The sequence below is a fragment of the Diabrotica undecimpunctata genome, unplaced genomic scaffold, assembly GCF_040954645.1.
Source record: "Diabrotica undecimpunctata isolate CICGRU unplaced genomic scaffold, icDiaUnde3 ctg00000568.1, whole genome shotgun sequence".
In the NCBI taxonomy this organism is placed as follows: Eukaryota; Metazoa; Arthropoda; class Insecta; order Coleoptera; family Chrysomelidae; genus Diabrotica; species Diabrotica undecimpunctata.
Window position 1 is genome coordinate 6741716 of NW_027311885.1, and position 11855 is coordinate 6753570.

The 11855-nt window shown below is 42.5% G+C and overlaps 1 protein-coding gene across 1 annotated transcript; it reads left to right on the forward strand.

Moving 5' to 3' along the window:
* Positions 1 to 2467: 2467 nt before the first annotated feature.
* LOC140431117 (uncharacterized) lies at positions 2468 to 5016 on the forward strand. The gene is made up of 3 exons (XM_072519038.1): positions 2468 to 3416; positions 3536 to 4488; positions 4726 to 5016. Exons 1-3 carry the CDS (start codon positions 2468 to 2470, stop codon positions 5014 to 5016), a joined length of 2193 nt encoding a protein of 730 aa, XP_072375139.1.
* Positions 5017 to 11855: the final 6839 nt, after the last annotated feature.

An 11855-nucleotide genomic window follows, 5' to 3' on the forward strand; every position in this document is an offset into this window, starting at 1 on the left:
AAGTTCAGTCCAAACGCGAACAGCGTCCGGTGACTGTGCACCGGGTGAGCGCCGGACACCGCCGCCGGACGCTGGAGGGAGCGGCAACCAGATGCAAGTGCTGCTCCTTTCTCCCACATTATCATTTATTTGCTGTCAATCATCTACATCGTTTTAATACCTGTTAATTTTTTTTTCCTTATCCTTTCCCTAGGAGAATACCTGCACACACCAAAAACCGATGGAGAAAACCAGCGAAAACAACCCGGAAGCTAAGGTGTTAGATACCGTGCCGAAGGATGCATGGCCATACGATACGTGGTCTCGAACGGTTCCCTTGGGGTACCTGGCGACCCCCCTTGTATTTAGTCCTACCTCCACAAGCGGGGCTCTGTGGGGGCCGAACTATATTTCCCTAGCTACTCGTGGGATATATATGTCAAATCCAACGTCAAGTACAAAAAAAAACCGCGTGCGACCGGCGAATTCTCTCCCTGACGTGCGAAATTACCTTAAAAGAAAGGCCTCCCCAAGGAGCAGCGATAGCCACAAGAAACGGACTTGCAGTCAAGCCAACGAATTGATAGACTTCCTAGACGATGTAAGCAGAAATCTAGATTCATTCATGAATCTACTAAAAGAATATCCTAACATCCCTAAACCGGTAAAGGAGATATGCCGGCTGATGCATAAAAGACAATCCATGCAACAGATGCAGCACATAAGACAATGGCTACAAGAACGCTCCACGGAGCCTGTGGATAAGATGTACATAGAAGCTGACATACAGACAGATATATGTCTCGACCTTGAGACGAAAAAAGACAGACTGCCAAAAGCCGCTACAGCGAAGATTGGTACGCAAACGGATGCCTGGCATGGTCCTTCAAGGCCCGTTGGGCTGGCGAGCCTCGAAGGAGTCAGTACTTATGCCGACTTCCAGAGGAACGTCCAGCGCGATTGGCCGGAGAGCCTTTACAGGCAGACAGAGATCACAATAGGGAACCCCGTCGAGTCCCAGTGTAATGTGAAGGTCGTTATACTGGAAAATACGGACCTATCCATGACCCACAGCGTCCAGCGGCTATACAGGGATAAATTCCCTGAATTAGCTGGCCTTGAAGAGAATTTTGAAGTGCTGGAACAGACAACAACAATACGAAAGGGCGCAGACAGACACACCAAATCTCAGAAGATTTTAAAAATTAGAACGGCTGGCACGCAAGAAGACATGTGGCATATCCTAGAACGTGTCAGAGAGGAGGCCTTCCCAAATGCCTCTGTGGCCTTACACCACGTGAGCTTTATGTCAGTTGGAGATTTGAGGAAGATGGCAGAGGTTATCTTTAAAGCGACTAGCAACATGGTACAAGTACATACTACTGCCACAAGAAAGGACAGGCCGACCTACGGCTTCATCGTGTCGAAAAAAGACACAAGCTACACCCAACTCCTAGAGGGGGTACAGGATGCCGTGGGCAAGACAAATGCTATTCAGGCAATCCGTGGCCTCCGGAGTACTAGGGATGGTAAGTTACTTATCACCCTAGATAAGGACCCAGATGCCGTCAAGGCAATAAAGACTGCCATCGCGTCCAAAGATAGCGGCTTCAAGGCAAGACAACTGGGACAAGATAGGTCCACGGTTATACATGTCAGAGGTATGACCGCGAATACAAACACAGAGACATTGCAAAATGCACTGTCTGTAGTGATAGGCAAGTGGGAAAAGGGCTTCCTGATTAAAAGTCTAAGAAAGATGCGAGGGGACACGCTGGCAGCCACGGTTGTTCTGTCTACCGAGGCAGCCAAAAGAGTGTTGGAGATAGGACACATTAAAGTGGGCCTTGCTAGATGCGAGGTCGAAAAAAGATACGTAGTTAGGAGATGTCAACGGTGCTGGTCGTACACACATGACATCTCAAAGTGCGACGGTCCTGACCGTATTGGCCTCTGTCTTAAGTGCGGAAAGAAGGACTGTAAGGAGAAGGACACATGCAGAAATGAGGAGTGGTGTGTTCTCTGCAAAGAGGGGCACCACATTGGAACCGCGCGGTGCCGAGAATTTAGTGGCGCTCTCCAAAGGGCGCGACTAGCCGACAAGACGCGCGCAAAAGAACTAACAGAAAGCGTGCCCGCCAAACCGCCATCGACACCCTTTCCCCAACCGATAGTTGAAGACATCGCACGGGCGAAAAATGACATACCTTCGACATCTGCGCCAAATCCTGATGACGATACTATAGATGACGAAGTTTTTCGTAAGGCTAAGTTCCCCTCATTAATGGAGGAATTCGAGAGTATGTGTGCCGAGGTAGTGGAAATGGCTAGCAACATAGCGGAAAACAAAAACAACAATCCCGTCCCCGACACTGAAGGACCGCAGATGTCTGGACTATCTCCGGACAACACTCTGCGAAAAATACTCAGTTGATCCCCGATAACTCTCATCCTAGTGACCTAGAAGAGCTAGTTGTAACGACTTGAAATGGCTTCGATCCAGACAAAAGGACTTAGAATACTGCAGGTGAACATCGGAAGGGCAAAGGTGGCACACGACCTGATTTACTCAAAAGCCCTGCAAATTGACGCAGATATCATCATAGTCCCAGAACCGAATAAAAATATCTCAAAAAAAATTGGTTGGATCTCCGATAACAGAGCAGACGTTGCTGTATTTTTGGTAAACAACAAAGTGTGCATAAACAAAATTACCAAAAAAGAGGGATTTCTAAAGATAAAAATAAACGAACTAGCAATCATAGCCTGTTATATCTCACCTAATATAACCATGACACAATATGCTGAGCGGGTTGAAAAAATCATTGAGGCGTCACAAGGAGGAACAACATACATAATTGCTGGTGATATAAACGCCAAATCTATTCTTTGGGGGTCCCCAAAAAATGACAAAAGAGGAGAAATTTGGAACGAATGGATCTCCTCCGCAAACCTGACTGTGCTAAACAATGGTAAACCCACATTCGAAAGAGGTGAGTCGCGAAGTCACATAGACATTACACTAGCAACCAACAACTGCGCCAAGAAGATCTCGGGATGGGATGTGCTTGATGATAACATCTTTACGTTTCACAAGTACATCTCATACGAAGTCGGCATTAAGGTCACAACCAGGCACGGCAGGAAATTACTCGAGTTCGATAAGAACAAATTCAGGAATCAGATACGGAACTTACAAGAAGAAACTACCAACTTTAATAACTTTAGAGACAACATAATAAAAGCACACAAAGCGAGCAGCAAAAGCAAACATGTCACATACACAATACCATACTGGTGGAATGAAAACATTCACCAAAAGCGGACAGAATGTCTTAGAATCAGGCGTACGGCACAGAGAAATAGGACGCAGCAAGTTAAAGAAGAGTATAAGAACGCCAAAAAGGAACTCAATAAATTGATCAAATGGGCTAAACGTACATGCTGGCAGAACTTACTTGGCAGAAACTAGCTAAACTTACACTAATACATAAACCCGGTAAAAACCCGGACGAAGCCAATTCGTACAGGCCTATATGTTTATTAGATTGTCTAGGAAAACTATACGAAAATATTGTCAAAAATCGCCTAGAAGATGAATTAAGTGAAAGAGAGACTATCTCCAACAGACAATACGGATTTAGAAAAGCTAAATCAGCCATAGACGCGGTAAAAAGTTTAACCGATACTGTAAAAAACACAAAGAAAAGATGGGCTATACTGGTTATGTTTGATGTAAAGAATGCCTTCAACTCTGCCAACTGGGCACATATCATAACAAAACTGGAATCAGCACGAGTGTCAGGATATCTCATCAATATCATTAAAAGGTATCTTACTAATAGATACGTTACAGTGGCAAAAAATACAGAACAGAAGTTAACAGCCGGCGTACCGCAAGGTTCTGTATTAGGTCCGACACTCTGGAATATATTATATAACGGGGTACTAGAAATAGACTATGGTAGAGATACTCTAGCTATTGCATACGCAGATGACCTGGCGATACTAGTCATGACTGACATGAACTGGAAAATCGAAGACAAAGTCAACACATGCTGCAGAAAAGTCAACAGCTGGATGGCTAGAAACGATCTTGAACTAGCAGGAAGCAAAACGGAAGTGGTCATACTAAAAGGACCACGACGAAGACCCGAGATGACTTTTCAAATTGGTAGTACTATTATAACCCCTACAAATTGTGCAAAATACCTAGGCATATACATCGACACAGGTCTAAGGTTCACAAAACACCTGACAAATGTAGTCCAGAGGGCGGAAGAAAGAACGGCAGCCCTACAAAGAATCATGCCGAATATAGGAGGCCCAAGCAGCCAAAAACGAAGAATGTACCTGCAAGTGGTACAGTCAACTATATTATATGGAACCCCCATTTGGGCAGACGTACTAAATTACAAAAAGTACAGAGACATGATAACCAGAGCCCAGCGAAAGCCTCTATTAAAAGTTACAAGTGCGTACAGGACCACTTCAACGATGGCCCTACAGGTAATAGCGGGCACGCTCCCTATTCACCTCCTAGCTAAAGAACGGCAGATGCTTTATAACTCTCGAAACGGCCACCTACCTCAGGTCAGAGCCGCCATTAGAGAACAATTACTAACAGAATGGCAAGCAGAATGGGAGGCACAGATAGACAAGGCACAATGGACCAAAAAACTAATACCCAATGTGATAGAGTGGTACAAATGTAAGTTCAAACGAGTAAATTTTTATTTTATGCAGTTCCTGACCGGACATGGATCTTTCAGGTCTTACACGTATCGTATACGAAAAACCAGCGATGATAATTGTGTCATATGTAAAGTAGAAGACGATGCGGAGCATTGTATCTTTAGGTGCAAGGTGTTTGCGTCGGAACAACACATAATGCGAACAAAGCTAGGAGAGATATCCTCTGACAACTTGATACGTGTCGCTATGGAAAGCAGAGAGAACTTTGAATTTCTTGTAGACCAAGTAACAAAAATTATGAAGAGAAAGTCCATGATAGAGAAAGAAACTGAGACAGGATGAGAGTGATCTGGGGCAATCCACCTCCATTTAAAACTAGTTATCATTGTATGAATATGTATGTAAATATGTGTATATGTGTATTTGTGTGTTCGTAGGTGTGTATGTGTATGTACGTATGTATGTGTGTATATGTGTGTAGTACACTTGTTTATTGCATACGTATGTATACTTACTTATTGTTACCTAATATTACCTAATACCAAATATTCTTACACCTTATTGTTACCTTGTATACCTATACATTCCATATACTCTCCCCCTGGTTCCTTACCGCTCTTAGGTAATACCATCGGCAAGGCCATTTACATATGGGCCTATTTTACATACATTTTTCTTCTGGTTCCTTACCGCTTCTAGCTAAGAACCAGCAACAAAACTTTATTACTAATTCAGGCAGCGCAAGGCATCTCTAAGTTTCGTTCGCTAACTGAACACGTACGGGGGTGTCTTGACGAAGAATGGGTGGTTTTAGTTGGTAGGCAGGGCAACAGAAAGGCATCCGTTTGCAGGACCTCCTCTACATAGGGGGAAATGGGCTCAGATGTTTTCCTCTGCCCTGAATCCAACACACGCCGAGCAATGGTATGGTGTTTAGAACATTTCCACCCTCATCAAAAAAAAAAAAAAAGTAACACCTAACGTAGCTCTCCTCCTGGTATGTCAAGGTAGGTGTTTAGAGGCGTGTTAAACTTGCGGGGTGTCCTCGCCACCAGTTGGGCCACGGGAGTGATTGGCGACTTCAGGTAACTCGTCACTGCTCTGTCCACCCCACTGCTAGTGGGGAGTAATGTAATATTTTTCGTTTGGGCGATACATTTGGGTGAAAGCTTCAGGAATGTGACTCGTTCCAGTACTCTTTCGCTCCGATTTCCATCGCAAATAATGGATATGTGTATCGTGACTGGCGTGATAACTAGCCAGAGGTTGGGAGTACCCATCTTACTCCATTGAGCTGTCTGTATTGTCCTGGCTACCACTGGACATGTGCTATTCTTAGATCGCTCATAAATTTCTTCTAGTATGCAGTTTGGTTTGGTATCCATGTTTCTTATAGCCGTTGGTGAGCACGCTATCTGCGCCTTTGTCAACAGTAAGCACCTTTCTCTATCTTCCGTGGTCAATTCGAAGTAGTGCAGTGTGTTATAATCTACGACCAGTAGATTCCTTGGGGCGACAAATGTGCGCAACACCGACCCCTCAACATTAAGTGGTATGGCCGTGACTTTGAGCATGCTGTACTTATTTTTCCCTGTCACTATGAAGTAGCCGATGACTGTTATATATCTGTCGTCATGACTGACTTCTGTTTCTATAATGGGTTGTCGTCGTATTTCGACCCCTTGAGGCAGTATCTGCCCTGCTTTCCCTATTAATTTGGTTATTTCACCCGGTTTTACTATATCAATGAAGTGTCCGTGGTTATAGTGAAGGTTTAATATTCCCTCGTAAAATTGAGTATATTCGTTTATGAAGTCCATAACTTGTAATGCTATCGTTTGTATTCGTAACGTGCTATATTCGGTTTCTAGTTTTTGTGCTTTGTCTTCTACTTCGTTAAGTCCTTTAGATATTTCTTGTAGACCTGTGATTAGTGCTTTGTTAAACTTGTTCATTTGCTCGTTTATCCTGTTCTCTGTGTGATTGATTGATGTTATTGTTTCTAACATTATCTTCGCCTGGTGCTGTGATCCCTTTATTAGCTCCTTTTGGTTATTATCTAATGCTTCAATGTTACTGTAGGCTTCGTCATTGACTCCAAATACTGAGGTTAATATTGTTCCTAATATTCCTCTTCTTTCCCTTCCTTTTATTTCTACTGTCAGCCCCTCGCTTACTGACTCCGCCTTTCTTTGTCCTTCCTCCAATTTCTCTATTATATCCTTACAATTCACGATTTTTATCTCATGACACAGTTCTCGTACGCCTTGTATCATATTTCCTATTAGTTGGTGCTCTGTTCGAATTCTTCCTTTTTCGAGTAACACCTTTATTCGAAATGTTCCCTGGTCTATGACGACCTCTCCAAGGTCTTCTGTGAAAAATCCTGGTACCGGATTATATATTTTATACGGTTCTGCCTTTATGGGTTTTAACATCGTTAAAAACATTATAGCTACTAGTATTTTCTTCCATCTTAGTGCTGCTGCCTTTTTCGGCTTTTCCTGTTTCTCTTCTTCCAGTCGTATTAGCTTATGTATGGGTCTTTTAGTCAGTTTCCCGTTTGCCTTTCTCACTGTTACTACTCTGGTTAATCCCTCCGCTCCAGGGTGTGTTTCTGTTACCCTCGCTAATGGCCATCTGCCTGGAGGTGTATCCTCTTCTTTTTTTATAACTATTTCTTCTTCTTTTATGTTAGGGTGCGCCTTATGCCATCTATTTCTCTGTTGTAATTGGTGCAGGTATTCCTGTTTCCAAATTTTCCAGAAGTCTCTTTTTATTTTCTCCACTAATCTCCACCTCGTCGGCATCTTCAAATAAGTCGTAAGCTCTTCTTCCCGATTTGGTGATATAATTTCTCTCCCTATAAGGAAGTGAGCTGGTGTCAGGGCTATTTTCCCTTCAGGGTCTTCTGATGACCCACATAATGGTCTCGAGTTCATACATGCTTCTATTTGTGCCAGCACCGTACTCAATTCTTCATATGTTAGAACTGTTTCCCCGATGATTCTTTTCAAGTGATATTTCATTATTCGCACTGCGCTCTCCCATAATCCTCCGAAATGTGGTGCATATGCAGGTATGACATGCCACTGGGTACCTAGTGCCAGTAATCCTTGTTTTATCTCGTCATCTATTTTTTGATTTTCTTTTTTCAACAAATTTGCTGTTCCTACGAATGTGGTTCCGTTATCGCTGTATACGTTGTTGCACTGTCCTCTGCGTGCCGTAAATCTCTTGAACGCTGCGATGAAAGCATCCGTAGACATATCGCTTACTACCTCAAGGTGTACTGCCTTCGTTGACAGACACACAAATACTGAGATGTAGCCCTTATAGCTCCTCTGTCCTCTGCCTCTCGTGGTACTTATTTTTATTGGCCCGGCATAATCTATCCCTGTGTTAGTAAAGGGATGACTCGGGTTCACTCTGTCTTTCGGTAGATCTCCCATTAATTGTTGTGCTGCTTGGCTTTTATACCTCCTGCACCTTAAACATTTTGCTAGATGATCTTTCACGGTTCTTCTGCCGTTGATTATCCAGTATTTCCTTTTTATGTACTGTAGTGTTTGTTGTAATCCGCTATGTAGATTTCTTGCGTGACTATCTGTTATAAGTAACTTTGTTAATGCACTATCCTTTGGCAAAATTATCGGATGTTTTTCTCCGTACTTTAGATTCGTGTGTCTCAGTCTTCCGGTGACTCTTAGAATTCCTTGTCTATCCAGGAATGGTACCAATGACGCTAATTTATTTTTCTTGTCTAATTGCTGTTTCTTCTCCAGCTTATTTATTTCTTGTTTGAAGTAGGCGTGCTGTGTGTGCTTTATCACCTTTAATAGCGTTTCCTCTAATTCTTGGACTGTAAGCTGACTTTGTCCATTGTCCTTCTTTTTTCTGCATTTGTCTGCAAATCTCCTACAATATGAAAGTACTCTTCTCATTCTTTCTAAATTTGAGAATCTCTCGCATATGTCCTCCTTTATCGTTGTCGTTTGCACTGTTATTTTTGTTTTGACTTCCTCCTCATTTGTCTCTGGTATTTCTTCTGATTCCTGCGTTAAGGTTTTGTTACTAGTCAGCCAAGTTGGTCCCTTCCACCATAGCTCTGCTTCTAATAATTCTGATGCGGTACTTCCACGTGAGAGGATGTCCGCTGGATTTTCCTTTGTATCTACCTTATGCCAATTTTTCGGTCCTATAACGCGTCTTATTTCCTCTACTCTGTTGGCGACGAACATTTTCCACCTTTTTGATGATCCCCTTATCCAAGCCAGGGTTATCGTTGAGTCCGACCATGCATATACCTCAATGTTTTCCCTGTTCAATGCTTGTAGGGTTTTCTTAATTAAATTTGCTAGTAGTACCGCGGCACACAGCTCGAGCCTTGGTAACGTCGTTTTCCCTTTCAATGGTGCGACTTTCGATTTTGCTATCATTAGATTCGTTTTAATTTCTGGGCCTAATACCCTTGAGTAGATTACCGCTCCATATCCTTTCATAGACGCATCTGCAAATCCATGTAGTTCTACTCTGTTTATCTTGCTTAAGTTGTTCCACCTGGGCAATGTTATTTTCTCCAGATTTACTAATTGCGCCTGGTATGTATTCCACCTGCTTTGTTGGTTGCTAGTTAATTCTTTATCCCAACTGGTCTTTTGCTCCCATAATTCCTGTATGAACATTTTCGCCTGAATTACTACAGGTGCTATCCATCCCAGTGGGTCGTATAGTTTTGCTACTTCTGACAGTACGTGTCTTTTCGTTATTGTCTTTGCCGTCGTTATCCCTATTTTGAATGTGATTATATCCTCTTTAGGTGACCAGTGTATTCCTAACGTTTTCCGTACTTCTTCTTGTTTGAATGCCTTCGAGTCTACGTTCCTCATATCCTCCGGTACGTTCTCCATTATTTTTTCTTCGTTGCTCAACCATTTTCTAAGAGTGAAACCTCCTTTTCTGAACAGTTGTATTAATTCCTTTTGGGCTGTTTCTGCTTCCTGCACTGTCTCAGCTCCTCCTAGTATATCGTCTACATACATGTTTTCTTTTACAATTTTCGATGCCAACGGGAACCTCGCTCCTTCGTCTTCTTGTAATTGTTGTATTGTTCTTAACGCTAAAAAGGGTGCTGCGGCCGTGCCGTATGTCACCGTCGTTAAGTTATACTCTTGTATGTGGTCCTTTGTGTCCTTTCTCCACAAAATTTTTTGATATTTTTGGTCTTCTTCTGCCATTCTGATTTGTCTAAACATTTTTTCCAGATCCGCTGAGTATGCTACCTTATTGGATCTCCATCGTAATAGTATATTTGTCAAGTCTTGTTGTAATTTCGGCCCTGTGTGCATAATATCATTCAGGCTTACTGCCGATGAGCTTTTGCTTGATGCATCAAACACGGCTCTTATTTTCGTCGTAGTACTGTCCTCTTTTCTCACTGGATGATGAGGTAAGTAGTACCCATCTCCCTGGTTTTCTGCTATTACCATATGACCTTGGTTTTCATAATCTTCCATGAATTGTCTGTAATTCGCTTCTAACTGTTTGTCTTTTGCAAACTTCCTTTCTAGTTGCATCAATCTGGCGAATGCTTGCTGTTTAGATTCTCCTAACTTTGTGACGTCTTCCCTAAACGGAATTTTTACTTCGTATCTCCCTTCTTCATTCCTTTTTACAGTCTGTCGATACAGTTCTTCACATTCTTGTTCTTCCACTGAGAAACTTGTGTCCTGATTTACTTCTTCTAATTCCCAGAAGTTCTTTATTTGTACGTCCATTTCTTGTCTTGATATCATACAGCATACTTCTGCTTTTATATTCTCCCTTTCTCGTGCTATTCCCGAAACTATCCATCCTAGTTTGGTGTTTTGACTCAGGAGTCCATTACTTATTCTGTGCATCCCTTCTGTCAATATGTAACTGTATTCTTTTACTCCTAGTAGTAAGTCTATCTTCCCTACCTTGTAATATCTTGGATCTGCCAGTATTGCATTTTTCTCGTTATAGTCCGGTAGAATTATATCCTTTTCCGGTAAATTCCTTGTTATCTTCGGTAGTACTAGTGCTTCTATTTCCATCTCGAAGTCACTTTCGTAATGAGTTTCGATTAAAAGTTTCATACTCCAGTTGGCTGTTTTTTCTCCTGACGAGCCTATCCCGGATATGGTCGCCTGTATGGGCTTCCTTGTTGTTCCTAGCGTCGTCGCAGCTTGTTCCGTTATAAATGCGCATTGTGACCCTTGGTCGATTAGTGCTCTCATTATGTGTGAATTTCCTTTCGCATCTCTTATGCGTACCACAGCTGTCGCTAGTAATGCTTCACCTTCCTTATGGCTTGCACAGTTTACTGAATTCTGCCCTCTTTGCTGGTCGTTGCTATTCCTAGGCCCATTGGTATCTTGTGTATTTTCTCGCCTTCCGTTATTTTGTTCTCTGGCGTTGTATGGATTATTATTTCCTCCTCTGTACCTATCAGCTTGGTACCCGTTTCTTCTATTGTTTGAATCTCTTCCATTTCTTTCTTGTGTTTGTTCTCGTTTCGTTTCATTGGAGTTTCTTTTGTTGCTTGTGTTTCCTTTTTCATAATGCAACATATGGTGGTGGTCTCCGCCACAGTGTCTGCACCTATATTGTGAATAACATTGTTTTTCTTTTTTATGTGCTAGGCAGTTTGTACACAATCCTTTTTCTTTTATCATCCTGTTCCGGTCTCTTACATTGAGTTCCTGAAATTCTCTGCAGTTCGGTACTCCGTGATCTCCGTTGCATATCACGCAATGTGTTCTTCGTTTCCTAAGAGATCCTCCTTGCTTCTCTTATCTTTTTTCTGACTCCAGCAGTTCCAGTGTCTGAAATCTTCGCTGTAGGAATGTTTGTGTCGATTTGTACGTCGGTATCTCTCTACTGTCTCCAATGTGGTTTTCGTACAGCCTCCTAGTTTCATTGTCCCATTTCGTTATGATAATTCGGGCTATCAATGGGCTCCACGCTTCCGTGTCTGTTCCTAACCCTCCTATGGCTTCCAGACTTTCGTGGAAGGTGTCATGTAGTGATTTCAATGCTCTAGCAGAAGATTCCTTTACTTCCTGCGGTAGTAGCATCCTGTCTATTAATATAAACAATATCATCCTTGGGTTCTCATACCTATCTTTTAGCATGTTCCAGGCCACTTCGTAGTTGGC

Bases quoted from the DNA above. Each gene is read 5' to 3' on its own strand.
- LOC140431117 (XM_072519038.1), top strand. From the start codon at position 2,468: ATGGCTTCGATCCAGACAAAAGGACTTAGAATACTGCAGGTGAACATC. The intron at 3,417-3,535 runs GTACATGCTGGC...TAGATTGTCTAG, and splicing joins ATTGATCAAATGGGCTAAAC to GAAAACTATACGAAAATATT. The intron at 4,489-4,725 runs GTAATAGCGGGC...TATTTTATGCAG, and splicing joins CTTCAACGATGGCCCTACAG to TTCCTGACCGGACATGGATC.